General features: G+C 35.9%; 2 protein-coding genes across 9 annotated transcripts in view; one reads left to right on the forward strand and one right to left on the reverse strand.

The window, feature by feature from the left end:
* Positions 1-16614, reverse strand: part of LOC137487670 (uncharacterized) — a 579101-nt gene that overhangs the window by 286073 nt on the left and 276414 nt on the right. The window lies entirely within an intron of this gene.
* The window catches only part of acot11a (acyl-CoA thioesterase 11a), a 37791-nt gene that overhangs the window by 15637 nt on the left and 5540 nt on the right, over positions 1-16614 (forward strand). For all 6 annotated transcript variants that reach the window (XR_012387516.1, XR_012387518.1, XM_005171174.5 and 3 more), the window contains 8 exons: positions 745-895; positions 3526-3645; positions 3736-3874; positions 4296-4351; positions 7351-7417; positions 10936-11019; positions 11095-11228; positions 16229-16360. Coding sequence is in view for 4 of the 6 variants with exons in the window: in XM_005171174.5 (XP_005171231.1) it covers positions 745-895; positions 3526-3645; positions 3736-3874; positions 4296-4351; positions 7351-7417; positions 10936-11019; positions 11095-11228; positions 16229-16360 (883 nt within the window). In the remaining 2 variants the exon portion in view is untranslated. The remainder of the gene's footprint in view (positions 1-744; positions 896-3525; positions 3646-3735; positions 3875-4295; positions 4352-7350; positions 7418-10935; positions 11020-11094; positions 11229-16228; positions 16361-16614) is intronic.

Below are 16614 nucleotides of genomic sequence, written 5' to 3' on the forward strand. Positions count from 1 at the left end.
GAGAAAGAAGCCTTTAATGGGTAGAAAATGTACATATTTGCTCACCTGGGTTTAAAGGGAATTAGCCATTTCTCCTCAACGTTGATAATAAACTAAATTCTTTCTGTATGAAACGTCAAACAGACACGGTTGCTCTTGAGTCCTGTCAAACCTCCACTAGTTTTTCCTCCATTTCGTGGGTCCAAATAAACCGAAAAAGAGCGCTTTTAACTTCTCCCCCAACCTCCCGCTGGCCTGCAGCAGGTATACACACACACACACACACACACACACACAAGTGAATGCCGCTCTCTCATTGGCTGTAGGCGATCGCTGATGTTATTTTCAGTCAAAACTCAATTCACAATTCATTTTACGTTAAATTACACCTGATAGTTCAGACTTTTTTATCATGATTTTTCCCCTGCATGGAATAAAATAAATAAACAAATAAGTAAATAAGCATATAAAAAGCGCGCTTTCCCACCAAAAAAAGTTAACTGTGACTATCTTTATAAATCTGCATTTAGTTGCATTGCAAGTCATAAGGTAAAAAAAACATTGTGAGGTAAAGTTGCAGTAATGTTTTAATTTTCATTGAGAAGATAAGCTTCTATCATACTGTAGCTAAATGATGGCAGAATATGAATTCTTAGAGTGAACTATCACCACAAAAATACTACATCTTATCTAGACAATCATTTGATTTCCTCCAAATATTTCTTTAGTGTCTTGAGGAGGTGTGTTATTGTTTTTGTGAGGCAGAGAACCGTGATGAAGATGCAGCTGTGCCCACCGAAAGAACAAGAGTGGAGAGTGTGGAGCTGGTACTTCCTCCTCATGCCAATCACCAGGTCAACACATTCGGCGGCCAGATTATGGCCTGGATGGAAAACGTCGCAACTATTGCCGCCAGGTGTGTGCCTGCATGCTTACAAAGTACATTTTTTTATGCAGAAGTTAATATTTAGCTTATTTACTCTTATCCTGCACTAGATCAGGGTTCAAGGTTTGTAATGTTGTCACATTGTGACAGTTTATGAAAAGCTTTAGTTGAAACAAAAAGTCCAAAAGTTCAAAGATTATAAACTCAAAGTACATAAACTTTTAAAAGGGTGAAATGTCTCACAATCATTCTACTTGTCTCAAAATGTATTACATGCAACAGCAATTCAGAGTCCTGAGTTTTTTCCTGAATTGTAGAAGTCTAAAATCTCAGATTTGTTTTTTTTTTCAATTGATTCCTTTCACAATAAAGATTATAATTTCTGATATCCATTCAGACTATTTACTCTGAAGTTGGAGTTTACATCTTGATGTTTACTGTTGTCTTCATCATTGTTCTGAATTTACATTTTGCAATTTGGAATTGATTGAGTATATTTCCAGGTATATATATCGTACAGTTCAGATGGTTTTCTTGAAGTTTATATCCCTCAATTCTTTTTTTGCACCATATAGGACTACTATGAAATATTTAATATAATATGTTTGTGAAATATTTTGTTCATGTCTATTAGCTTTAGATCACTAAGCCTGCATTTTGTGCTCAGGACTAAGTGCTCTGTGTTTTTAAAAAGTTCCAACAGTTGAAAATGTGCTCGCATCAGAGCTTTTTACGAACGGAGCTGGCATTTTCAGCACTTTGGTGGACACGTGGCCTTAGAACTATCAGCATGCTAGTCAACTTCAAAATTTTTAATTTTTTGATAAAATAAATAAATTCAGGCAATTTATATACACTGTAAAAAATGATGTGTTCCACACAAGTGATGTGTGTTGGGACAACATGAAGGAATTAAGTTATTAGTTTTTACAAATTTAAGTAAATTGGACATAAAACAATTAAATTGTCCCAAACAAACTCAAGAATTCATTCAGTCATTCAATGATTCATTCATTTTCTTTTCGGCTTAGTCCCTTTATCATTCCATGGTCGCCACAGCAGTAATGAACCACCAACTTATCCAGCATGTTTTTTATGCATTGGATGCCTTTGCAGCTGCAACCCATCTCTGGGAAACATCCATACACCCTCATTCACACTCATACACTACGGGCAATTTAGTTTACCCAATTCACCTGTATCGCATGTGTTTGGACTATGGGGGAAACCGGAGCACCTGGAGGAAACCCATGTGAGGGCAGGGAGAGCGTGCAAACTCCACACAGAAACGCCAACTGACCCAGCCGAGACTTGAACCAGCAACCTTCTTGCTGTGAGACTTCAGCACTACCTTTTGCGTTACTGCATCGCCAAATCAAGAATTTTGTTGTTTTAACTAAGTACAAATAAGTAATTTGAACAAACAGCAGATGTCATTTTTTGAATGTACTGTATGAACAAACCTCTATGTTAAAACATTTACAGATATGAAACTTAATTATATGAACCCAACTAGCAATTTTGTGACTAAAAGATGTCTAATCAAGTGTGTAACTTTAATTAGAGATGTGAGGTGTGGGGACAAAATGGGGAAACTGGAATTTACATACATTTAGGGAGTATGACGATACTAATCCATAAAAAAATAGGTTGATTTAACAAATTAAATTACAAACTAACCTAATATATATATATATATATATATATATATATATATATATATATATATATATATATATATATATATATATATATATATATATATATATATATATATATGTTGTTGTTTTTTTATCAGTATCAGTAATATAAATGGCAGATTTATGCAAACTGATAGACAGCAGCACAATTAATATTTAGGCTAATTTTAAATAAAAATTTAAATTTTTAATAAGCATATTTCATGCATATACTACATATTTAGAGAATAAAAAAATATTATTTTCTTTCCTGGTGCTATTTTTAATTCCTCAATGAAAGACGAACATCAAGAGGTTTAAATATTCTGTCTGACAGAAAAAATGATTGCCTGACCTGAGCTAATATACTGATTCAACCAACTCACATCTCATTTTTTCATTCATTCATTCATTTTCTTGTTGGCTTAGTCCCTTTATTAATCCGGGGTCGCCACAGCGGAATGAACCGTCAACTTATCCTGGGAATCCTTTTTTCATTTATGCTGGTAATAAAGCCATTTGTTTCTGCCTGGTATTTCATCACTGATTGAAAAGATCCTTTCAAGCACAATACTTGCTCATTACAGCTTTCAATGAGTTATTTTTACTCAAAGTTATCGGACCCTGTGTAAATTTGGTCTGTCAGTGAATAATAGATGTCTACTAGAGCCCAATCACAGATTAGTCATCAAATAGATAGATTAAACAGACTTCACACATTCTTGTAGTTGCTGACTAGTCTATTTTTGAACTACTGTCTCTAGATTTTTACTGACAGCCCAAATTTAGCCATTTTTTCAATCCAAAATGTGGTCCATATGTTCTCTATGTTTAGACTTCTTTTAAAACATACAAAAAGAACTGTGGCACCAAATGTTTTTCCTTTTATAGTCAGAACGTCAGCACAAGAAAAAAAATCTGACAGGTCTAATACTAAATATGTTAAAGAGTAAATATTTATTTGCTTTCTCTTTTTAACAGTCGTTTATGCAATGCTCATCCTACTCTGAGGGCCATAGACATGTTTCACTTCAGAGGCCCTTCTCAGGTCGGAGATCGGTTGATTCTGAAAGCCATTGTCAACAACACCTTCAAGAACAGGTGGGCTTGTATTAATACGCACCCGAGAGCTGTGTTTAGATTTAAAGGAGTAATGTGCCACTGCTCATTGTGTTATCTGTGGATTTGCAGTATGGAGGTTGGCGTCTGTGCAGAGGCGTATATTGGAGAGGAGCCTCTGAGGCACATTAACAGCGCCTTCATGACATTTGAGGTGCTGGATGACAAAGGAAGGCCACGTCCGCTGCCTTTGATAAAACCTGAACCTAAGGTGAGGAGTTTAAATCTGAAATCACATTGAGTTTATTGTATAATAATTAAAAAATCCTCATTTATGTCATTAAGATTCAAAGGGAAATGAGACTAAGGGTGTTTATTATTGCATTCTAAATTAAGTTGATTACGTTAACCTAATTGTTTTTACAAATTAAAGTGTATTTAAGCTGCAACCCCCCCCCCCCCCCCAAACAATAAATAAATAAAAAATAAATAAAAAACTGACGGACTGTGTTATTTCAGCGCATTATAAATAAGTAGTCTGAACAAGCAGCACATTTTTTTTTTTAATTTTATTTACTAGTTTACTAAGCAACAAAAACTGCTCAATTGAATGTAACTACCTACTTTGTATGTATAAATATATAAGATAAATGATCAAATAAGATGAAAATGTAATTTTTAATTTTTCACAGGAGGGACAGAGGAGATATCAGGAGGCTCTTGCTAGGAAGAAGATTCGACTTGATAGGTAGCAAACCTGGAGCTTATTCCTTTATAAACCAAACTAAATAGTGTGAGATAGGGATGGGAAGATTCATCGATATGTATCGATACGCGGTCATGCACGTGCACGATGCGAGTGCATCGGTTGAGCAGCAGAGGACGAATGAAATTTTGGAAGCAAATCGAGATGCATCGGTTTTTGCGAGATGCATCAATTTTTCCGAGATACAGCTTATATTTTTAATATAGAATGTATTTTTTATTTATTAACAGGTGTTGTCAACCTGTTTTTGGCGCATAATTTAATCGACCTACATAAAGTAAGCCTTAGCAACGGATTTGCGGATGTGTACACTTACACTACAACTCAGTGTATCAGGTGTGCGGATGAAGCTAGTGGAGCGCACTCAGAAAGCGCGAGAAGCAAAACAAACATTTTATTCCCCACTGAGTTTTAAATCTAAAGTATGGCAAGCAACATTATGGATTTAAGGATGGACGACATGACAGGACAGATGCAATTTGCAAAATGTGCCGCGCATCTATAAAATACGCGGGCAGTATGACTAATCTGAAATCTCACTTGAAGCGGCGCCACGGTGTTGTTGTGAAAGCATCTTCCAGTGTTCCTGCATCCCCGGCTTTCGCACTGCATCAACCAGCTCCAAAAGTGGTGAGAAAAGCATTGCAAGTTTTTTTTTCCGTGCGCAACAGTTTTGTGCGCTCTACGCCAATAACGAATGCTATTGCATTGTTCATCTGCAAAGATATTCAGCCTAGTGTCACGGAGAACGAAGGTTTTAAACACCTCCTCCTGTTAATTTTTATTTAATAATAATAATAATAATAATACTAATAATAATAATGATAAAAATAATGGGTGTCACAGTGGCACAGTGGGTAGTTTGACCACCTCACAGCAAGAAGATTGCTGGTTTGTTATATTTTTATTAGCCTGTTGTTTACAGTGACAGTGATGTTTCAACGTAGCATAACACTGCTAGTTCACGACCTTAAGTTTTGAATAATCAGTGGCAAAATATATCTTTGTAAAACTTGTTTTCATAGTTGAAAAGTTAAATCACAATTCTTGTTGTGCAATGGTAAACCTTTATGTTGAAAGAGTGCAAATATATATATATATATATATATATATATATATATATATATATTTAATATATATTGCACTTATACATTCTGTTTATCTTGAAAATACTTAAATAATATGTGCTATATGTTTTAAAATGGCCCTCTACTGTAATCTGACACTCTGGCTCTGAGAGAAGAGCCAGTTTGTAAAAAAAGTCTTGGTTTTGCTTGGTTTATAAATAATCAAACTCATTCAATGGCACAGCATCCTCTTTCACATCATCTCATAAACTTGATCTAATTAGTTAATGCTGAAATATCGCATCGTATCGTGATATGGGTGTGAATCGTATCGTGTTGCATCGCAATATGTCACAAATGTATCGCTAATATATCGGATCGTATTCTTTGTATCGAGATGCGTATCGGATCGGCATTATAGCTTAGATGCCCAACCTTAGTGTGAGAAGAAACACTATAACACACTCAGCTGACCCACAGATGGTGCTGTCGCTTTATATAACTGCTAGAATTACATCTATAATTTATTTTCTTTTCGGCTTAGCCCCCTTATTAATCTGGGGTCGTCACAGCGGAATGAATCGCCAACTTATCCAGCATATGTTTTATGCGGTGGATGCCCTTCCACCTGCAACCCATCACTGGGAAACACCCACACACTCATTCACACTTACATTCATACACTACGGTCAATTTTAGCATACCCAATTCACCTGTACCACTTCTTTGGAGTTGTGGGGGAAACACACGCGAACACGGGGAGAACTTGCAAACTCAACACAGAAATGCCAACTGATCCAGCCGAGGCTCAAACCAGCGTCCTTCTTGCTGTGAGGCGAACGTGCTACCCACTGCGCCACCCTAAAATTAAATCCATTATTTAGAATTTTTTTTTACATTTCAGAATACTTATGTGCTACAATGTACTATATTAAGTATATTTAATCACTGTAATGTCATTCTAATATTTTATACTATTGATATCATAATTGTACAACAATTTAGTTTCATATTTAATACATATTTTCATTTGATAGATTTTAATTGTTTTATTTTCTTGATCTACAGCAGGCGTGTCAAGCTCAGTTCCTGGAGGGCCGCAGCTCTGCACAGTTTAGTTTCAACCCTGCTTCAATCCACTTACCTGTAGGTTTCAAACAAGCCTGAAGGACTCGATTAGTTTGATCTCGTGTGTTTTAAATTGGAGTTGGAACTAAACTATGCAGAGCTGCAACCCTCCAGCAACTGAGTTCCACAACTGTGCTCTAAAGCATTTCTTTAGCTAAACTGGTTTTGTGTAAAGCTGCGGTCACACTAGAGTTTGAGCTTGCGAAATTCTGTCGAACAGCGCTGCGAAAAGGGGCGGGATTAAACAAAGTTTTCAGACATTTAAAAAAGCGAGCATTTTGTCCATATTTTCAATTTCTGTCCAGAGAGGTCCTGTTTTGAATTTCAGTTGGTCTCACACAGTCAAGTGATGCGATTTCGGAGGTCAGAGTTCACCAAGCTTGAAATTTTCAATGCAGTGAACTGCAAAACTTGAAGCATGAGCTTGCGTTTCCGGACTGACACATTCGTATATATATAAATGGAGTTCTATGGTGAGAAAAGTCCAGTGTGACCGCAGCTTCAATAATAGGTCTCAAACTCAATTCCTGGAGGGCCGCAGCTCTCCAAAGTTTTGCTCTAACCCTAATCAAACACAGCTGATCCAAATAATCAAGGTGTTCAAAAAAAGTAATGAACACCTTCATTAGTTGGATCAGCTGTGTTTAATCAGGGTTGGAGCAAAACTGTGCAGAGCTGCGGCCCTCCAGGAATTGAGTTTGAGACCTATGGTGTTAATAAATCTTCATCAAAAACAAACGCAAAAAAAGATTTAGTTCACCAAATATCAATATCAATTTTCCTCAGGAAGTACATCATCTCATGTAAGCAGACCGAGGTGCCACTTTCTGTCCCATGGGACCCCAGTAACCAGGTAATTTTCCTCATTATATTTTAAAAGAAAAACAAACAAACTGAGAGTATTTAGACTTTAAAAGTCCAGATGTATGCCACAAAGGTAACTTTAAACATTTTATAAATAAAAATTAAGCAAGAGGCTCTGAATTATGAAAATGTCTTTCCCTAAATTGTTTTAAAAAGGATTTGATAATTTTCTAAAATATTTAGGGGAATGTTTTGCTAATGTCACAATCAAAAATAGTACACCCTGGAATTATTCACTCGAGGGCATAAAAGTTGAGAAGCATGTTATCTAGAGAAAAACACTATATTTTAATGTTGTTTTAAACTATTTCTGCAGCTAAATTAGAGGCTAAAAGAGAGAGCTAGAGAACCTTTAAAGAATTATACAGGGCCTTTACAGGTTTTTGTATGGCAAATATTGCTCCTCAAAACCCTCAATGATCCACTAAGAACTGCTGTAGAACCTTTTTTCACTTTATAATTGGAAAGATTTCTAAAATAAAATATCAAATTACATCAAATATATCTAATAAGACATAACATTTTGTAAAAGTTTTGTAATTTTCATATATAGTTGATGTCAAAATTATTAGCACTCCTGTGAATTTGTTTTCTTTTTCATATATTTCCCAAAATGATGTTTAACAGAGCAAGGGATTTTTCACAGTATCCTATAGTATTTCCTATAATATTTTTTCATCTAAAAAAAGTATTATTTGTTTTATTTAGACTAGAATAAATGTAGTTTTTAATGTTAAAACAATGCCTTGCTTATTAACCTCAACTTGCCTAGTTAACCTAATAGTCAACATTTGAGTGTCACTTTAAGCTAAATAATATTATCTTGAAAATATCTAGTAAAATATTATGCACTGTCATCATGGCACAGATAAAAGAAATCAGTTATTAAAACTATTTTGTTTAAAAATCTGTTGACAAAAATCCTCTCTCTGTTAAACAGAAATTGGGGAACAATATAAAAGAATTAAACAGGATGAACAGGATGTCTAATATTTCTGACTTCAATTGTATGCATGAAATAAAAAAAGCCACAAAGTGCCTTGAAAAAAAGTGTCATTTGTGACTGATTTACATAAATTGCTTTACTTTATAAAATAAATAAAGTTGTTGGTCAGTTAAAACTGTAAAACGATCACTTCCAATCCTGGTCCTCAGAGTGGTTTCTCTGAATGCTTTACAGGTTTGTTCCATTAGACTGTAAGTGGTCTGTGAAGTGGACATTACACAGGATATTCTGCCACGTTCATTCCAGTTAAAAAAATGTGTTCAATTGATGAATGTGAGACAGATTTCTATGCAGATCTCATGATTATGTTTAAATAACGGTACATACAGGTGAAGTCAAAAGTATTAGACCTTCTGTGATGTTTTTTATGTTTAAAGGGCCATAAAACCCCCCACTGTCGGTTCAAGTCTAACTCAGAATTATTTTTAAAAATGCATCACAATGGGCGTGGAGCTCTGCGAGCACAGGCAGGAGTGGGCGTGGTCAGCCGAACAGGGGAGAAGGAGGGGAGTGGACAACTATCGTCAGTTGGCTCACAAAATGAGACACAAACAATGAGGAGACCCATGATTTTATAGTTTACAAAGTTAAAATGCAAAGAAATAATTAGTGATTTAATGCCCAGCTACATTTGTTACTTGTAATTTCATATACACACAACCACAATTTATATCATTATAAAGATAATCGTATTTATATGAGCACTATAAATGAGGACTTCTCCCTATGGTAATCTGGAGGATTTAGGCGAACACAGCAGCACGGCGATGTATCTAAATGTGAACGAACTCCTCTGATAAAAGACAAAGGACGCCATTCTCCAATTCTTTTACTGCTCTCCTGACAAAAATGTTTGCTGTATCGGCCCTGACAGCATTGCTGGGAAAAACATACAACAAACCCCATGGATCATGGAAATAAACACATATGATCCTTCTTTAACAGCTAAATACTGTGTGCTGTGGGTCCGTGAATGCGGTCTCACCCAGTCATCAACATAGGGTCTCACAGCTTGGCTCTGGCAGGTCTGTCTGTCTTGCTGTCGGAAAGCACACGCAGTCATGAATAATTAAGAAGGGTTGGGGGGGTTGTCGCGAGGTAACTTAAGATCATTTTGGAAGGGCACTTTCTATCCAAGACTAAAAAGGGCACGTGAACTGCACAGGTTGAGCCCTATGTGTGCACAAAACTCCACTTGCAGTTTTGCGCTACTTCACCAATTTTGATCCCACCCCAAAAATCGTTAAATCCCCCCTGGATGATAAACTTAGCTGACAAAAGCTCAAAATTATCCAGTTTTCCCCACAATCAAAGGTAACAGGTGCTAACATTGTCCTAAGTTATGCTCAACACACTCAAATCTGTTAAAATATATAAAAAAGTACTCCAGGGTTTCTTAAACCGTTAACAGAACAAGGGATTTTTCACAGTATTTCGCAGTATAATATTTTTTCTTCTAGAGAAAGCTTTTATTTTTTAAAACCATTTTAAGGTCAATATTTTAGCCCCCTTCAGCAATACTTTATTTTGATTGCCTGCAGAACAAACCACCATTATACAATGACTACCTAACTTGTCTAATTAACCTAACTAACCTAGTTTAGTCTTTAAATATCACTTTAAGCTGAGTACTAGTATTTTAAAAAATATCTAGTAAAATATTATGTCCTGTCATCATCATTACTTTTCGGTTTAGTCCCTTTATTAATCCAGGGTCGCCACAGCAGAATGAACCGCCAACATATCCAGCATATGTTTTATGCAGCGGATGCCCTTGCAGCTGCAACCCAACACTGGGAAACACCCACACACTCTTGCATTTACACACATACACTACGGTCAGTTTAGCTTATTCAATTCACCTATAGCGCAAGTTTCTGGACTGTGGGAGAAACCACAGCACCCAGTGGAAATCAGGGAGTACAGGGAGAACATTCAAACTCCTCACAGAAATGCCAACTGATCTAGCCAAGGCTCGAACCAGCAACCTTCCTACTGTGAGGTGATCGTGCTACCCACTGCGCCACTGTTATGCCCCATACTCGCTTCATGGAAAATATAAAAGAATATAAAAAAAAATCAGCTATTAGAAATGAGTAATTAAAACTATTATGTTTAGAAATATGTAAAAAAAATATATATTCTCCCCGGGGGGCTAATAATTCAACTTCAAATATTCAAAGACTCTGAAAACCTTTTATTTTATGTGAAGTAAACTTGTAAACTGAGCTGATTTGCCGTGTGCAACTGTTTGCAGTGAAGATGTGAACACAGTTGCTTCTTGGTGTGCTCTTCTAACGAGCTGGTTATCTAAATCAGGTGTGTTCAATAAGAAATGTTTGTAAAAGATGGAGCATGTGAACCAGGATTGAGAAGCACTGCTCATGATATTGGCTACATTTAATGAAAATACAATATATAGTTTTATATAATTTTAGTTTTGTATGCTACTGTTGTTAAGAAAAATAATGTGCCCAACAGATTGTGTTTTAATTTTTCAGGTATACTTGAGCTACAATAATGTGTGGGCCTTAAAAATGCTTGCAGCCAAAAACAACTGGGACCTGATCTCAAAGAAGAACCGTGTAAGCACTGCTTTCTGTATGTCGACCTGATATTTTAGATTTACATTTTTTAACCAGATACTTTTTGTTTTGCAGGTGAGTCTGTATACTGTGGAGGAGAGTCAGAGTCTGTGTTTCAAGGTGGAGGCAGAGATGGAGATCCCAGCACAGAGAGCCTTCACCCTTCTCTCAGATCTCAGCCGCAGACAGGAATGGGACGAACACTATACGTGAGAGTCACAGTACAGGAAAACCACACAGGCTTCACATGTGAGACTGGACCACAAAACCAGTCTTATGTTGCACAAGTATATTTTTGAAAACAGCCAGAAATATTTTGTGATTCAAAATTATTATAGATTTTTATTTTATGCCAAACATTATTAGAAAGATAATTTAAAGAAAGTTCCATGAAGAATTTTCTTTTGTAAATTATTAGTGTAACAGAAATTAGCTAATTTTATGAATATTAATAATCAACAATAACGGTTTATTCTTAATTATTAATATTCCGGCTTAAGCTTTCAGTAAATTTGGTCGAACAAACATATGATTGTATATAATACTGCCCGCTCGACCGAGCGGACTCTCAGATTATGAATATTAATTATTAACAACAACAAATTATTATTAATCATTAATATTCCGGATCAATTTATTTTTAATTTGACCAAACAAACACAAGCAGAGCCGCCGCTCTTCCGAGCGGACACGGCAATGGTCTATTCATTTAGAAAAAAAGGGAATTTAATTGCTACTTCTTGTGAAGTAGATTAATCATTCATAAGTTTTAAACAACTTATAATAGCTAGGCAGGGGAATCTGTATTTCAGGAACATTTTCTCGTGAGGCAAACAATACAATTCATTTGATTGTAATGGAATTTATTGACTAGTCAGACGAATAACGAACAAACACACAAACGTACATTAAACACAGAACAAAGGTAAACCACGTGGAGATATCGGGTCTATACGGGACTATAAAACATGTACGAACAGAGAGAGATAGCAAAGCGCGGAAATATAGATTTCAGATAGAGTGGCAAAATCTGGTTTCAGTTCCACACACACCATTAAGGATCACCAAGATTATAAAAAACACCTTTTTGATAAAAGGGGCACAGCTTATTCGCATAACTAAAAATACCTGGGCTTCCATGTCTGGAGGTCTCTCTCTTTATGCGGGTCTCTTTCTGATGAAAACTCCTTTTGATGTCCTCCTTGATGCGTGGAGTTTGTAATGCAGTTCGGACGAACAAGATTGCAAACTTTAAACTGAGTTTACTTTGCCGCAAAATAAAGAAAGCGTGGCGGGAAAAGTCTATGCGGCTTAGGAAGCCGCTTGGCCCTCAAAGTGCCACGTTTGATGGGTTCTTTGTTCGGACGTTCTCCGCGATGTTTGGGGAGAAGTCTGGTTATACCTGCGGGTCACGCGACAACCCGTTCAGCATTCTGACCAATGATTTCAGGGAAAGTTTAAGCGCGAATCCTTCCTTTGTCTCGAGGCTGCTCGTATGCAAATTTGAGTGTCCACCCAGGGCATGCGGACAGGCATTTAATACAGGGATTTAAAGAATAAAGCAATCCGAGTTATGATTTTGCTCTATGTATTATGTGTTGTAAAATGTCAGCAGAAACCCATCGGTACCAAACATGGGGGGTTTAAAAGTACATCAACATGATTTTTCACATCCTCATATTATTTATGCTTTAAAAAGACCTAAAATGTACGAATTTGTATAAACTATGAGGAATGGTACATAACATTACAAAAGTTAAGTGTAATTAAACAAGAGATTTGGGTTCTAAATGTCTTTGTTTAAATAGAAAAAAAATATTGGAGAGGAATGTCTTTTTCTTCTGTGAGGAGAGGGCTTCTAGATGGGTATTTCCTCTTATCTTATCTGCCATGTCCCTTTGAAGTCGGCAGAAAGTACTTTAGGACTATTCTGTGGACTGTCCCAAACTCGTTACTTGTCAGCAGGAATTTTTTTAGGCCAGACTTTATGTCACCGAGTGATCTAAATTGCCCTGGAAATTGAAACCAGACCATTTTCATGGAATGTTGAACGAAATGTTTATCTCCAGCATATATGTTACATTAAAATATAACAAAACACATGCTGCGTCACTATTCAGATACTTATACTACACCCTAAATGTAGGAATGCACGATATATCGGCGACCATATTGTTATCGGCCGATAAATGCTACTTTTAGGATTATCATTATCGATCCGATATCTCGATTGGGTTGACAATTATGTAATTGTACAGAACTGCCTGCCTCGCGCATATGTGGGCAGAACTTGTTCAGACTTGCCCAGTGCATTATAATGGATGTCTCCTCACATTGTTTATTCTTTCAAAGTCCGTCCTTTCTTCATGAGGTATTGCAGTGCGTTAATAACTCTGAAAGTAACCATGTTCCTTATCATTGTAGATATGTTTGATTGAGTGCCATTGTGTATATTGATTTAAATCACCTCAGGCAAAAATATTACATGTGTAAACATCACAGCAGTGATGCACAATGGGGTATATGCCGAAGCATGCTAATAGGACTTTTAATTTGCCAGTAACCTGGGTTAAGCGCTTCCGGCGAATTGAATGCCAATGCAAAATCCTGCGCGTTTAAGGTCTGTTTTCTTTAAAAATCAGCGATCTCCACTAGCTGAGTGATATCCGATTTAAAGTGGGTCTCAGATTGTACAAGAAGCACTGCATTAAATTACTTGTTCCCCGCCATATCTTTATAATATGAGCATTTATTTTACCCCAGTATATTCAATGGAGCTTCTGCGTTAGCCTGCCGATTCTGACGGGGGCGTACGAGTAAACAGCTTTTTGTCTCGTTTTTTACGCTTGAGCAACTAAATAAATGCTAAAGTTTATTTAACTGAATGTATTTTAATGACATTACAACATCGATGCTATATAAGGAACCGTATAAAATGGAAAAAAAGTTCACAATAACAGGTCACCGGAAGTGTATCAGCATGGGAACAGCTCTAGCTCGGCATATACCCTATTGACAGCAAGAACGAATACAGAAGCGTTGTCTGATTGACAAGCACTGCAGCTACATGTGTTCAAAAGAATCTAAAACGCCAAATAGGATGAATTTATGCCACATTTTCTAAAGTAATACAATCTGTATTTAGCTTTTCACTTGTACAGTGGCTCTGAACTGTCAAAACACCTCTAAAAAAGGCTTTTTCGGACATGACATATTTGTACATATGTACATCACTGTAACACATTTTATTCAAGACCTTTTGGGCTGGTTTCAGTCCTTAGCTCTTTCATTTTCATTTAATTTAAAATATATTTAACTTGCTTGTTGATTAAATCCCATTTTGTTATTTAACCTATTATTTTTATGCAGCAGTGAAGTTGCATGTTAATTTGCTACGAACAAAAGGAAATCATTTATTTTGTGCATGCTGATTTATATGAAATTGTGAATATAGGTCTATATAATCACCTTGCATTTTTAAAATTATATCTTTTTTGCTAGCCATATATAACTTTCATTCTACAAAGGCCTATCTGAAAAAAAAAAGATTTTAGATACTTTCTAAAAACAACAAACACCAGAGGAGGTTTGAAATATTATTTATAAAGTATTTAAATACGATGATATTAATCAAATTGTGCAAACAGAGCATTTTTTGGGTGAGTAAAAGCAGAAACTAGGCGACCTTTTTATCTGTCATCCAGTCCTGCGCAGCTCCTCTTTACAAACGCATCGGGGAAAACTGCAATTACAAAATGTTTTCTGTGTCCTCAAACAAGTGTTTGTTTTTATATGATGTGGTAAAATGTAAAAATGAAATTTTACATACATGTAGAGCTTTATTAGTTAAAATCTGCTGAGATCAACAATATATTGGCTATATTTTATTACTTGCTCTTATGTGCTGAAACACTTATCAATTTCCTTTACTTAAGATCACCAAATATGCAACATCCTTAAATAAAGGGGAATTACCTATAATATGTCATAGAGCCTAGAGAAAAAAAATATATATATTTTTAGGTCTCTCTAGAGCATTTGGGCTAAATGTTTGACGAAGTCTATCAAAACAAAGATGTTATAAAATATACTTCATACCGAGTTATTACCGGAGATTTTCGGTGGTTTTATATTATGGATGGGTGCACTCACATTGACCCTTATGACTGGTTTAGGTGGCCCAGGATAACATATCACAATAACATGGAGCACACATGAAACATGGTTTTTAAATATATTTATCTATTCATATAATCACATGTTCCCAAACCACTTGACTTCACTTGTTAAAGGAACACTCCAATGTTTTGAAAATAGGCTCAAACAAACCCCTGATAGGCTTCTCCTGATAGGCTGAAAAGTCCTCTTGAGGTGAACATTGTTTAAAATCCTTTTAGCTTAGCATAAATCATTCAACTACATTAGACCAACAGCATTTTAATCGATAATAAGTTTTAATAATTTTTCTATTTAATGCTGGACATTTCTGTAATTACATTATATACAAAGACAGACGGAAAATTAAAAGTTGCAATTTTTTAGGCTGATATAGCTTGGAAATATACTCTCATTTTGAAGTAATAATTAAGGAAATTTGGTTGTCGCATCATGGCTGATGATATTGCGTAATTGATATTACATATTAGTAATATCATTGCGCTCTAAAATGTTTTTTTTTTGTATGAAAAGCAAAAAAAAAAAAAAAAAGGGTGGGGGGGATGGTCCTCCCCTCAATGTATTTGAAGACCAGGGGTTGCCGCGCGATTTCTGTAAGATTATCAGATTATCGTTAATATGCGGACATGTGGGAGTTTCTATGGATATGTGAGAGACTTGGGACTCCCAGGATCATGAGATGTCTGGTATACATGCTATTATAAAACATGGCGCCTGTCAATCAATCCACACTCCTTCATCAGGTTACTGTGGGCCTCAAAATCACTGGGATTTGGGTCCTATTTTAACGTCAAGTGATTTTTTATCACTCCAATATGACAGTGGACACACTATACAAACCCGCAGTTCTGTCCAAACAGCTTACAAAAGCTGATTTTCATCATAGGTGCCCTTTAAGTAAGGAACAATGTACAACAAGTAGCTTGATATTGTAGGCAAAAAAAACAACATTATCATTCGTAAATATTTATTTTTATTTGTTATTTTTTTTACCAGTTGATGAAGATGTTTTTGTTGTTTTTATCTTGGGCAGTCGATGTGAACCACTCGTTAAGGTGGATGAAGATGATTTCATCTATCGAGTTATTACTCCTTCAGTCAGTCAAGGAGGAAAAGTTCAGGACTTCATTTTACTGGCGTCTAGAAGGCCTCCCTGTGATAGCGGGTAAGTATTGCTATGCTAGTGCAACAACATTAGGTTCTTATTTTACATACTTGCCATGTCAGAATTATTGTAATTAAAAGAATCAATCTTGTGATTGCAGCAATTAAACTCTAGAATTGTATTTGATCCACTCTTGCAGTTTGACGAACATGCAGTTGTGAAAAGCGGTTTTGTTCCAGCTTAGATTGGTGGCAAAAGTTAAACCGTTTCTTTCTAAATAAGATTTAGAAACTGTAATCCATGCTTTAATTTTG

The sequence above is a fragment of the Danio rerio genome, chromosome 2, assembly GCF_049306965.1.
Source record: "Danio rerio strain Tuebingen ecotype United States chromosome 2, GRCz12tu, whole genome shotgun sequence".
In the NCBI taxonomy this organism is placed as follows: Eukaryota; Metazoa; Chordata; class Actinopteri; order Cypriniformes; family Danionidae; genus Danio; species Danio rerio.